Source organism: Temnothorax curvispinosus, unplaced genomic scaffold (assembly GCF_003070985.1).
Source record: "Temnothorax curvispinosus isolate PA1 unplaced genomic scaffold, ASM307098v1 QBEX01010211.1, whole genome shotgun sequence".
NCBI lineage: Eukaryota > Metazoa > Arthropoda > Insecta > Hymenoptera > Formicidae > Temnothorax > Temnothorax curvispinosus.
Window position 1 is genome coordinate 182,869 of NW_020219991.1, and position 14,765 is coordinate 197,633.

Sequence of the window (14,765 nt, forward strand, 5' to 3'; positions counted from 1 at the left end):
CGGTTATTGGCCAATAGTGATTTAGCGGCGACCGACGAAAATTCATTCCCATTAAAGAATGATTGACGTAACTGACGTTTATATGAGCTTTTACTCGTGACGTACGACACAGTCGTAACGGTCATGATATTAACTGCTTTCCTTCAAGAAGCAATAATTTACGTGATACGCGATGCACAATGTGCGCCGCGTTTTTACCCTTTTAACACTTCGCACTTCAATACTTTTTTTTAACTCACTTCACTGGTAACGATACATTTTTTACGTATACGTATACTTATCGCGGAATATTACTTGAAAGAAACGACTTTTTGTTTTGTTATCCATGGCACGATATAAGAATGGAAAGATTAGCATTTCTGACGTAGTTTCGGATGACTATGTACTAAAAAACTAAACATACACACATACATATACATATACATATACATATACATATATAAGAATTATGTAGTTACTATATTTATATTAATTTTTTTAAAATTATTTCTAACACAAATCTAATAATATTCATAGACATTTCTTATACGTACATCATAATACAACATTTCGTTTAAAAAAAAAAAACTTATTTCAATATCAATTAACTTATAAAAAAACTGAACAGTCTGTTATAATATTAGATTAATCATCAAGTGCAAATAAAGATTGTCTAAATATTTTTATCAAGACTCAGAATATAATAGTGATAAGTCTCGTGCAAATAATTTCACTTTACTTTTTTCAAGAATTCCTAGTTTGCATTTTTACCATACGTTTAAAACAACACGCATGAAAACGATTCTCGGTGAGAGATTCGTGGAAAATTGCGCAAATATAAATACGCAAAGCTGGGAAAAAAAAACGACATCATATACATTCGCGGCGAGTTAAAAATCACGACGCTTCCGGTTTATGTTTGCCATTTCATGACCGTCGAGACGAGAGCGGCGTCCCTGTGTTATATTATTGCCGCGTATTTATGCGTGCGTAAAAAAAAAAAAAAATATGAATAACGCGCTAATACACGCGTGTGGCCCTTTGGCCCGTCGCGTCGTATGCCGCACCCCTTACACAATGCGCTTTTACGTGGGAAAGCGCCCGTTTTAAAGCGATCACGTATGTCGAAAACAAGCCCTGATATTTTTTTCCCGGAATTATCAATGATTTTTGATGACCCTTTATATCGTTTCGACTTTAAAACGTTTCGCAACTTTTTATGTTGCACATCCATTTCACACGGATGCAATTCTGATGATGCTATATAAGGATCGCGAATTCCAAAATTAATTAATAACGACAATAAAACAGATAACATAAAAACATATAAAAAAATGTAAAGATAACAAAAAAAACTAACACTTGTATGATATTTTCTGAATGCACGATAATTCAGAGTTACTGCAATAATATCTATGTATAAATGCACACACAATCAATTCCTCCATTATGCACACGTAATTTCGTCAAGTTTATTACTATTTGTATTATTCGTATGCACGCATATGTCGAAGAGGAGAGGGAAGGAGGGAGAAAGGGAGGGGGAGAGAGAGAGGGAGAGAGGGAGGGTGGGAAGGAAGGAGGGAGAGAGAGAGAGAGAAAATCTGATTAATCTGTAAAATATATAGAAGCTATTCTCTAAACAAAAGTACGGCGCTTATTTTCTTTCTTTCTTTCCCCATCAACTATCGTTGGTTCGCGGATAGGTTCAGTTTACACCTTTTAGCAAAGCCACAGTTATGCAATGCTACTGCAGGCGCGATATAGAGAACGGAGAATGGAGAGCAGGGGAAGAACGACAGAGGGAGAAACGTGGAGCGCGCGGAAATGCAGATATTTGCCAGGAAATTGATAACTCGAATAAACTCGTCGCAAAACATTCAAACAGGCTGCCAAACGGTATACGATTGTACATACACTCCAATCCCCGGCTGCGAACCAAACATCGCATATCACCCCTCCCCCTCTCAGCCGATGTCGTACACGCGTTCGCGGGAGTGACGGTATTCTCCGCACCGCACCGGCGAACTGATTACAGACCGATTTGCTGGGTGATTTTGTTTCAACTTCTAATCATCAAAAGTCGCTGGCGATCTTGTTAGCGACTGCGATTGAAGAATTAATTACATCGTCTCGTGTTTTATAATAATAAGAAATAACAATAAGATATAACAATAAATCTCATTGGAACATATTCGGAAGCGTGAATAATGTAACTATTGCATTAAAATGAGAATTAATTAAAAGATTATAGATCTAATCTCATCTCGCAGGAACATGTATCCGTGATTTTTTTTCTATCAATAATAAAATTTAGAAATGATAACGATTATCGAAATGACGATAGTCGATTATAGCAACTAGTGGGATGCGGCCAAACACACGCATTATAGACGCGAGTCAATATTAACTTGATATTTTTGCCGCGCCATTAGAGTCAAACAAACGCAATGTAAATTGCGCGATACAGTCGCGTATGATTATTTGCCATAAATAGCGATGAAGCACGAGCGCGAGTGTATGTCAACCGCGTCTCTATATATGCACCCTTCACGGAGCGGCTCAAAAAGGACGCGCGCGAGTGTATAATGAAAATACCGCACTATATATGGAGTATAAAATAGGTATGTACGCGGCCAATTCGCATAATAGCATTCGACGTTCGAGATATCAAACAATATATTAATAATATCTCCGGCGCATCATGAATCATATGGTTAGCAATAAATTTTAACGCGTCAAAGGGATTTCAAACTAAAAAGAGATTCAACGCAACGATAAGAAATATTATATACATATGTTTCTTTAAATTTAGAACTTATCCAAATAATTAGCGCTAAAAAAAAACTCGTACGGAGTTTTCCGTAATTAAAATTGACTCTACGCTCTCAATCATGCAAATAATTTTCCGCAATGACTGTCCCCTGTTGCGTATAACGCAACGCGCGCCGTGCACTGCCACAAAGTCGGTACCAACTAATTAGCAACGCGCTAACGTCGCGTTTCGAGCAGTACGGTGTGTGCGCGACGCGGCGCGGCGCGGCGGTCAAAGGGCGTCGTTATCTCTGCACCCAACTACGTGGAAATAAAAAAAAAGAGAGAGAGAAAGAATAGAAGCGAAGAGGAAGACTTTTCGTGCCGCTCCAACCCCTTTTCTCTTTCGCAATCAAACGAAAATTAGTCGACGAAAAGCGAGCGAACTGACCATCGTCGCGCGCTTTTTCGCCGACGGTTAATTTGTACGGAGAAATGTACGATTTCTCACGAAGTTGTTGAGTTCGGCGCGCACAATCTGTTTTTTTTTCTGAAAGAGAGATTATTACCATTTTATATTACTAATAAACAAAAGTATTAATCATTTCTTGAAGTCATCAAAAACGTTAACAGTCTGTATATAAAAATTATCATTGAAATAGTAACTATTGCACAAACGGCATAAATAAGTACAAATTAAAAAATACTAATCAAATATAGCAATCATAATCAATGCATTCTTTTCATAATAAAATGGCAAAATCGAATATTTTATTATCTGTTTGGATAATCTCTTTAACAATTTGTTCCAAGCTAAATCAAATCCAATTTAAATTCTTCAGAGAGTATTACAACGTGTTATATTATTAAAAATGATAATTTATCTCGACAATGCAAATCTAAAAGAAGGCGTACATTGAAGAGCACGGAAAAAGCGGTCAGCGACGCTGCGACCGGTGAAAAATGGCTCTATCTTTCGGTAATTAAGACAACGGTGAAAAATAAACAAACGCACGGTAGAGAGAGAGAGAGAGAGGAGAGAGAGGAGAGAGAGAGGGCAAGCCCTCCGCGCGCATGAACGCGTCTCTTCAGGGCTGTCCGTGGCACAGCTGTTACGGTTGCCAGGGGCTCAAATAAACGACTTAGGTAGATTAAGCATACAAATCTCGACGATTCTGCTCCTAATGTAGCCGGCTTTAACCCGCCCGTATGTCAGGGTCAACGCGAAAAAATATACGGGTTAGCCACGCCGCGCGCGCCGACCCTGCCCGCGACTCGAGAAAGATCGCGTTCTAAAACAATACGGCACATGTGTTCCTTTCTTATCTCTTGGAATACATACCCGCGGTATGTTTTGAAAATTTCGGATAAGCAGCTGAGTTTATTTAACAGGGAAAATGTTTATGGTGAACGGAGAAAATCCGCATGGTTATCTTCAAGATTACGTCAATAGGGGTATGTATGTCTTACGGGTTGAAGATTTCAGTGACATTTTATGCTTCTCTCGGAGAGATGTCTCATTAATATATTACAAAAGCTCAGCGAGCAACCGCTATTAGTGTTAAGAAACTGATATCAAAATCGAGCGACGAACAGAAATGATCAATACCAGCGAACAAATATCAAGCATGCGATAACGTAATGTAATTGAAAATCTTATGGAAAAGATCGAATGTTAATTAAAAATTCAAATACGAGTTAGATTCCAGCGATATCGATATACCGTATTGATCATCATTATCCGTACGCAAAAGAAAGCAAGATACATGCATATTAATTGCACTCACGTCTATACGGCCGTCCCTCCTCCGGAGTGGATCGCTCGGTGTTCTCGGATCCCGGTGTGGCGTTGGCGTCACGATCTTCTTCGTCGGGTGTAGCACCGCGATTCGGCACGGAACCGGTACCGCCGGTGCCGGTGGGCGAGCGGCTCGCGGAACCAGCCGGACTTTGCGGCCCGCCGACTTCCTGGCCGGCCGCGGCGGCAGCGGCGGCCGCAACGGCCGCCGCACCGGATACAGACACCACCGCACCCCCGCCGGCGCCCGGTAGGGACGTGGGCGAGAACATGTTCGACATGCTCGAGAGCGAGCCGATGCTGGGTAGGCCGCCGTTCCCCGGCACCGCGCCGTTCCCGGTCTCGACCTTGAGGCACTTGCTGGGGGGCGCGAACGCGGACGGCACCAAGGGCCGGAAGCCGCCGAAGGGCAGTCTATGATCGAGCGGATGCAGGAATTGCGGCGGCAGATGCAGCATGTGATGCAGCCCGTAGCCCAGCGACGCCGCCGTGCTGAAGGGCACCTGCAGATCTTTCGAATCGGTCACCTGAAACGAACGGAAAAAGAAAAGGATTGGTAAGAGATGCAAACCGAGTGGCTCTTGCAACTGGATCCTCACAAATGCGACGGTTAAATATTTATACACAGCTTTTACATTTTAATATCAACATATCGTAAAGCATCATAAAAGCATTATAGGGATTAGTGAAATAAAAATGTAATAATATATTTTATACGAAAACAGCTTCTTTCTGTTAGTTACTTAATAGTCGTTCATTAATAGTTAATTAAGCGAATGTATGGTAATATGAGATTATACACTCTATCAATTATGTTATTATATAATTATAGGAAAAGAACAAGATATTCTTGAAACTCGAATATTCTATGTTTGGGACATTTCCAATATTAATATGATATATTTAAACATTGAGACATTGCAATTGATTTTACCTATAATACAAATTTTTCATATTTTATTTTATTAAAAAAATTTTGTAATCAATTTTACAATCGCCAGTTATAAGCCGTACGTATTTAATCTCTACTTTTCTATTAATTTTAGTTGCACGTACAAAAGAGATCCTGACGTTTACTTCCGGTTTCCGAGAAACCGCCCTCGTGTTATCAGACCCGACGGGATAACTTTATTTCGCGTATATACGACGAGCAAAAAAAATATTTGAATCGCGTAATTCGATAGCTCATTTGCAGCATGTGGGTATTTCCGCGCTTTCAGCTACGTCTGAATGGCATATAATATCAAAGCAGCGCGGTGGTATACTGTTAATAACGCGAAACCACTGTGTTATAATAATCCGTCAAAACCTGAAGCTCTTCTCGTCCTCCCCGCGGCTCGCCCCCTTTCCACCCCCGTGTACCGGTTGTATCATTCAATTCGCCGTGATTGACGAGTCTATTAAGCCGCATACTGAATGCTCGGCTGAAGCATCTAACGCGTTGGATTTTGTAACATTTATAATGCTAGAATTATCGGATCGTATTTAAACGTGGCCAAAGTAATAACGGTGCATTGTATTTCCTATATGCCTCGACTTCGTCGAGAAACGTAATGACGCGAGTGTTTCAACGCCTAATTATGCACAAGTACTTGGCGTGACATCGCATTTCGAAAATATTCAGAAAGTTATTTTTTAAATTCGTTAAATAAAAGGAAAACGTTGTTACGCTCGCGGTATTCTCAGTAACAATCCAAAGGAGATTTGACTTTAAAGGAAAGATTATTTACATTACTTTTATTATTTCGAATATTCCAGGATTATATCGCAATTTCATTTCACGTGGATTTTCAACAATGCAGGACTGACTTTTCCTTAACATAAAAACGTTAAAATGTTGTCGATATAATTATGCGGTAGAATTAATTATAAAGTTCAATATCAAATTCATCTTGGACCGTAAAAGCGTAAAGTGTTACTCGTCATCCCGCTGCGGCTAAGGGAACGCGGTATGAAAGTATCGAAATGATTTCATCGGCGGGAGAACGGACAGCTGGTTTCCGGATAAACATTTCATTCGGCCGATAATGACGCGGGCGATGAGTTACACGCGCGGGTATTAGTACGCCGCGATTAGTTTATTATTCTTTTATACGGGGAAATGAGGTTCGCGTTCGCCGGCCCCGGCATATTTGCGCCCGCGGTCCAATCAGTGATTTATTAGGTATTCATTATTATTTTAATTGCGGCCCCCGGCCCTTTTTTCCGCGATCGGTGTCGCGCGACGCGCGTCGCTTGCATATTTGCAATAATCTTTTATTTTTTTTGCCCCGCCTCGCCCTCCCCGCTTCCCGCTCGCTTCCGCGCGGGCGGGTAAAACGCGAGCGTATTTTGTCACCGCGCCACCACAATTAGGTTCGCCCCCGAAATTATCTCATTTTTTAACGATGCTGAATTTTGATGCAACCCATTCTCTCGCTGTCTCCCTCATTCCCCATCGCGCTATCTGCATCTACCGTTCCGTATCTGCATCGTGTTATCCGGACCCGATTGATGTCCCGCACGTATGAAAAATATTCAAGCATTTAAAAACGCTGCGAAATACGCTTATAATTAACCGCGACGCCCGTTAAATATTTGCGGCAATCACAGTTATGAGATAGAAATGTGTGCGATATAAAATTTGTATTTAAAAGACTCTTGTTATTATCGGAAGTTTAATAACGGTATTTTCGGTAATTCGTTATCGATATACGCGCGCTCGGCGATTGTGCCACGTATAAAATTTGGAAACAAATGTAAGAAAATTACAAAGGCTGATGGTAATGTCACCATTTTAACGTAATATTTTAATTGAAATATTGCTGTAAAATTAACGATTAATTTTCTTTTAAGATTAATAAACAGCTGCTCCGTGAACAATGCTTATAACTAATTCATGTTACGGATCACTATATGATCGTGTAAAAATACTTACTTTATTCCACTGGTAACAGTTTTAATTTCTCTGCTTTCAGTGCTTACCACACATGCTATGTATGTCAATGATGCACAATCTGCATGATATATGTTTCTCTTCAGACTCTAATTTGTATATTTCCACTTTTAACGGATATAAAAACAACTATTTGATAAACTAATTTTTATAGTTAAGCTTACACTTCTTAATTATACTCTTTCCACTTTATAAATTGATTCTAAACAGACACAAGGTAACAATTTGTTCGACGGAAGAAAGTTGCGCATCATTGACTTGATATTAACTGTTATTCGAGCATTCACATTTATACACACGCACACAATCGAATTTCTATTCATTGCGTGCATTAATTAGTGCTCGCGTGTGTAAAGCGGCACAGATATGTAAAAGCGAGATGAAAGTAATTCGAGCAATTCGACGGGCTCATCGAAATCAATGCGAGCAATTATTATTTTTTTTTTGTTATTTGTTTATTTTGTACATATTTCAAGTTACTTTTCTGCCAAATAGTGACGTATGTTACCGTCAAACACGATACGCTCGAATCATCGCGGTGCAGTTTCCGTTGCACATGATGCAAATGTGAAAATGATTTAACCCTTCAAATTCTCCGATAAATCTTGCCCCTTTCGTCGACTTCAATGTGGTTAAAAAATTACAGGAACATTACTTTTTTTCTCACATAATTACGCAACGTCCACCGTGCGCAATTCACGATAAATAGAGATAAGTATAGGTACATCGAGTTTCGATCTCCATTTATCTCTATTTATCGATTTATATTCTATATCTCTATTTATCTCTATCGTTTACGCAATCACATTTTCTTCTTCATAAAAACATGAGAATCTTAGATTGCGAGAAAATCGAAATATGTGAGAGACAAAGACTGCGTTCGGGGAGCACACTATTAGCGCTATTTGGTTATTCTATCCTTGTTCTACACTTGATGAGCGATAAAGATAGCATGATGCAATAGCGCTAATAGCGCGCTCCCCGAACGCAGCCAAAGGGTTAAAAGGCATTTCAGCGCGTTGCAGGTTGCAGGCAAGCGTAAATATAAGCGTAACTGCGTAAATGCAAGCAGATGCAGAGGCGTATAGGCATAAGGGTATAAGGACAATGGGACACTAACTTGTGGATTGAATGGTCTTTGCATTCTCAAGGCCTCAGGCAGCCCTCCGGCCTGCGAGAACACGACCAGAGACGGCGGCGGTAGGTGATTCGGTACGTACGCAGAATTATCCATCTAAAACATATATCGTCGTTTTCTTCCTTCTGTGCGTCGATTCTCGTCGATTAATCGTTTTCCTATTCTAGATTCTCGCGTTCGGCAACGCGAGACTCGAAGAGAATTTCGCGTGAACTCGGAATCTCGGGTACGCGACCGCGATAATCGGGCATACTTCATCGATCGCGTTTATATTGGTTCATCAATTAATAATTATTAATTGAATTTACAAATTAATCGGACCTTCGTGATTTTCATAGCTATGATGATATTATAGATATAGTTATGAATAGACTATTCCCCTCGCGCGATTTACGTTATATATACGTTTACTTCTCGATCGATGAATTTTCATCAATTTAATTTCTCATAGACCTTCTTTGTTTATTTTCCTATAAATTTTATAAAAGCGCACATGTTTTTTTAGCAAAGCTTTCTCAAAGAAGATAAAATCTAACTTAACAGAAAGTTTAATCTATTTTAGTTATAAATGTCTGTTAATCTTGATGATTGTTAAATTACTTTTTTTTAACAAGTTGTTAAAAGTCAATAGATAGTTTTCAATACTTAAATCATTGATGACAAATAATTCATAAAGACTTTGTAAATTCGTGTATTGAAATTTATACATAGTAGCATTAAGATACCTTATATAGATTAAACTATTTAAAGAATGCATATAAAAATGGTACGTGTAAATTTATAATTTAAACTCCACCGAATTAACTCCACCGTCAATTTCCATTTCTGATCTCTTTTACGGATTTTATCTTCATTAAAATTGCAATTCAAACAATTCGGATTTTATAATTTGAGAACACGCAAAAATGGAAATAAGAGGTCACCGATCGAGAAGCGAATTCAATAAATTAGCTCGGCTCGTCAATGAGGATTACGTCGTGGCGCATTAATTACATCGATGAGAATTACATCGTGTTTCCTCAGCGGAGTGAAATTATAATTTTATCAATTTCGTATTGGCACCTGTTGTACACAAAAGTAGTTTAATTAATTATAAAATAGTCAGATAAAGTCCAGCAGCAACCGACATTCCCTATTAATATAGTCTACGTTTAAAACTGTATTTGTGTGATTATTAACTATTTCTTTAAGGAGGTTCTACAGGTACTCTCTAGTCAGTTGAGAGATGAAGAGAAAATCTTCAAATTCGTCGATTCTAAGTATTCATAAAATATTTTCGTGAATTTTGATGACGTTAGAGCTTATATCATACCCATATTAGTCGAAGCGAGGAATAATTAAAAATATCGTGTAAGTGCTCGTTTGACTCTGGCGGCTTATAATGGAAGAAAATGTGGTAACGTCGCGAACTTGACAGTTCTGCTCATATGACCGTGGTTATTTCACAATTTCACATAATTCTAGAGCGAGTACTTCTCCGTAAGCGCTCGTAAACGTTAGGTGCTTAAGTTTGAGGTGCTGTCATACTGTGGTGCTGTACTGGCTGTACACTTTTCGCGCGGGTGCAGTCGCTGCGACATTGCCAAATCTCCCTTGTTATTCGAAGCACGCTACGTGAACTGTGATATGGCCTGTTTCAATAGCCAATATCACAAAATTTTACGCGATAACCCTTGTTTTTCTCGATATTTCTGAAAAGGTTAGATTAAGATCTATAAGAGCTCCGTTTTTTGAATCTTTGGTAGGTCGCCTTTATATAATTAATATCTCGTTTCCTGTCTCCAAGAGCCCCTCTGCCATATGTAGCTTATGTTAAAAACTGTGATTTCAAAATTCATTTTTGCAAATGTTTACACGGTAACCGATGCTAAAATTTTTCGAGCACTTTTCTCGCATCTCAATTTATACGTCCATGAAGTTTTTTCCAATTTTTAGATACATCCATTATCTGTAGAACCTCCTTAATTTATTACATTTCTCGAAAAATAGTTTCCTCTAGAATATTAGAATATTTGCCGCATATCGTGAAATTATTCTTTGAATATGTAAAGATCTTGGCAAAATCCAATGAAATGTCTAGAATCTCAGGTTCGCTCATTCTTACGGTAATTATTACAATAAAATTGTAAACTCACATAAGAAAAACTTCATTTTCTTAATTAAATTTTAAAGTCTTAGATCATTACAAATTCTCAGGATGCCTGATTTTAAACTTCTGACATTCCGCAATTTAGATTACGAGCATTTACAGCATATGAATTCTCAAGTTATCAATATGTTAAAATCTGTTCATTCTATTTTCCATTGTTGTTTAAAAACCGATAAATATACTGTTTAAAGTAGTAAATGTATAAAGGTGAACTATTAAAATCCTTAAAAGCTCACGTCACGCAAAACGGAAATATTTAACAACAATCTCGAATGTTATGACAGTCGCTGCAATTATCCATAAAAAATGAATAAATACGAGCGGATCTGCTCATAACTCACTCGATATTTTCTTTCCGCAAAACGCGATTTAATGGAACACATCAACGTGTCGTGGCACGAGATCGCGGTATACCGCGTGTATCATTAATTATCGCGATTGTCAATTAATCACCGGTGTTGGATCGGGTGTCGATCTGCCGACAATTTCTGCTACTTCTAACCTTTCAACTAGAAAGCTATTGAATTCGATCCGCGAGTAATTGCGCCGATCGATGCCAGATCGCCTTCGCTTTCGCGACAGCGATTGAACGATGCTTGCGCTCGATATAGAAAATCGCGCGTGCGAAATATTAACGGTAATAAAAAATGGTGAATATGTCAGTAGGATTGTGCATGTAAATGCTCATTTTTAGAAGTAGCAATCGAATTCGAAGCTTAATGTGCACAACAATTTTGCGAACATTGACTGGACAAAATACTTGAAGACTCTAATTTTTGTGTTTCTATAATATCAATTAATTTTTACTTCATCAATCTGAAATCACAATTAAGAATTAAAACAATAAAAAGTCTAAATCAAGAGTAAAAAAATATTATTTTCGTATATTTCTGCGTCGCTCGAATAACATAACTCTCTTGAGTTAAACTTTCAATTATTGAATAATGTAGAAGGATCAAATTACAATCAATGTAATATAGATATTGACTTTATCAGTCTATTAGGAATTTAGTATGATCAAAGTATTAAAGGTATTTAAACCAATAGGTGTACCCAACGTCTTATCATTTCATACAAAAAAAGATAAAGGCAATCGGATTGACAACTAATTGAAAACGTTATTTCGGGTTCAAATGAGTTTCGAGCCACTTCATGCACGAATCCTTTTATCTTTCGTGCGTATATTCAAATGCACTTACGCAATACCTCTGCAGAGTTTCATGTTCCCGCATTTGCAAAACGTAACCGTTTGACGCGCGTCTATAGATTTCTGACGATATCTCGTTATCACTTTACAGTATTGCAGGATTAATTCGATAATGTAAGTCGCATGTTACCAAATTTTGCTAAAGAGTTTTGTTAGTCGCATTAAAGAGATGCAAATCTCATGTCAATCGTTCATAAAACAGTCGGTTGACAGCTGCCAATATCTGTAACGTTTATCTAATCAGCCAATACGAATAGCGTAAATTTAGCGCGATCTGATATTAACGTTCGAATAATGATACGCGCGAATAAATTTTCAAGATTTCTGTACGGTAATCTAATGACATTTCCAATTTAGGGCTGGTGATTTGCTTCGAAGGCTTCGATATTCGATCCTCTAATTTTCGAAGCTTCGAAGAATCAAAATTATACAATTATTAATTAATATAATAGTAACAGTATCGCATTAGACATACATTTATAAAATTATATGACTAAATGCGAATAAAATTTCCAATGTTGCAATTGTGTCGCTTATGTCGCAAATATATATTTTTCGAAACTTCGAAGAGACACCTTAAACTCCGAAGATTCGAAGTTAACTTTAAAGCTTCGAAGCTATCGAAGAATAACAGCCCCAAATTTTTCGCAATCGTTCTACTTTTTTCGTAGCGTATCCGCGATAACATTAATCGATAACATTCTCATCGTCGTTGACGCGCGGAACTCTCGTCGACAGCAGGTGTACTCCGAAGCGAGATAATCGCGCGAGCCAAACGCTCTTCGGAGCGACGGTGTTCGGAGCATGTTCTCTCTGCAGACCACGACCACGACGTGTTCTCATTGCTCGAGCCGCGAAACACGCTCTCGCGACACGTAGCGCGCGGTACCACGCGAGCTCACGACAATAACGCGGGGCCGACGCGACACGACACGCGGAAACCGGGCAGGGATTCCGCGTGGCGCTCCCGGGCGCAGAAATTGACATGTTGATCACCAGCACGCGTACGTTTTCCTCGTGTGCACTGAGAAACTGATGCGCGGCGGCTAGCCGCGGCACGCGGCTGTCCGAGAACATTCACAGAAACCTCACAGGTCCCGCTGCTCGTCTCCGTCGCTGCGCGTTTCCACCAGACGCGAGTGCGACCTCGGCGACAGTAACAGTGTCAATGATGACGACGGCGGTGGCGGCGGCGGCGACGACGACGATAAAAACTCGCGGCGCATGGTCCTCACAAGAACGTTTTCGTTCGTTTTCGAAAAACGCGCGTCCGGTCTAACGTCGCCTCACCTAATCTGCAGGCGCGCGCAACGGCTGCCCGTGGTTGCCGTGGACGAGACGACAATCACGAAACCCGTCCGCAGCCGTCCGGCAGGAAAACAACGACGACGAGGACGGCGACGACGGCGACGACGGTCCGCGATCCTCCGAATGCGACACGCGCGCGAATCGATCTGCGGGTACCCCGCGGTGGAATACCGCGTAAAAGCACGGCGCGGGTAACCGCGGGTTCGAAAATTCAAATCCGCCGCGCCGCGTCCCGCCACTACTACGACCCGACAGGTCCGTCGACCTAACCTCAACCACGGCTGCGGTGTCCGCGACCAGTACCTCGACTGGCGACCGGTATCACCCCCGTGCTATGTAACGCACTGCTCGCGTCAAGAGTCAGGTGAATGAAAGAGCGACAGAAAGAGAGGGGGGAGAGAGACAGATAGACTGTCGAACGAGAGAGAGGGGGGAAAGAGCGAGACAGAGAATGACAGAACGGGAGGTACGAGAGCGAGCGAGCGAAGCGAGAGGGAGGAAGAGAGAGAGGATGCCGCCAGGCCCGTGCGAGCAACCTCGTGGACATGCGAGTGCAGACTGATTGGAGCGTGGAGTGTGAGGGTACTTACCCACGAGTCGCGGGATCGGTGGCGGTGGCGGAGGCGAGGAGGTAGAGGCGTGGAGGCACCGACCGGCGGCGGTGGCGGCGGTGGCGGCGGCGGTAGCAGCGTGCGCGTGTGTTTTCAGCCGCCATGACTGGCGCCACCGTAGCCGTTGTAGCTGACCGCTGGCTGCTCAGGCGTCGCCGCGCATGCGTGACCTGCGCAGTCGCGCGCCGCGCAGCCACGCGCGACGCTCGCCGCGGCTCTCAATTGCGCACGGGACGCGCAGCCAGCAACATCGCGCGGTGATTTTCGTGCGTCCGACGGTTCCCGCAAAACGCGCGCTCCGATTTCAGACAATGCCTCGGTGCCGTTCCCTGATGGCATGCCGCTCGACTCCCACGTTCCCTCTTTCACTTGCTTTCTTCTCGAAAGTTTAAACACGCGCTGACGGCAGAGATCCAATGAAACGTCTGGGCGTGTTCCATTTTGAGCGTGATTCAGATTTCCATACGTTGACAGGTGTTGACAATGAGCGCTACATATATGTAAATTGTAAATTGCATAAGAAAATTGAAGTAAAACAGTGTTTAGTCTCGAAAATATCGTGAAAATTTCTGCTTCAATTCATATCGGTTGAAAAACGTAGGATAAGTATGTACCGCGATCGCAAAGCTGTTAAAAAGATTACGATTCATGTAGCACAGATACGTTCAGTGTGAATAGACACAATTATTTTAGATTGTTTTAGTTTATGCATAGTTTTGTAATAATTTGAAAATTCTTTTGTTAATACATCTCACTGGCTATTTTGCATTAATAATTATTATTTAATACTTTATAATTACATATAGTAATAATCACGTGTTACGATCTGTTAATTTTTTTTACATTGGAAAAAATATATTTTTATACCAGATTTAAATGTCACATA

At 40.6% G+C, this 14,765-nt stretch overlaps 1 protein-coding gene across 1 annotated transcript; it reads right to left on the reverse strand.

Annotated features, from left to right (window-relative positions):
• Positions 1 to 4,506: 4,506 nt before the first annotated feature.
• On the reverse strand, positions 4,507 to 13,805 carry LOC112459895. Its single transcript, XM_025024258.1, has 3 exons — positions 12,969 to 13,805; positions 8,587 to 8,700; positions 4,507 to 5,058 (listed from the first exon to the last, which is right to left on the reverse strand). Exons 1-3 carry the CDS (start codon positions 13,035 to 13,037, stop codon positions 4,507 to 4,509), a joined length of 735 nt encoding a protein of 244 aa, XP_024880026.1. The 5' UTR covers positions 13,038 to 13,805.
• Between the last annotated feature and the right edge of the window lie 960 nt (positions 13,806 to 14,765).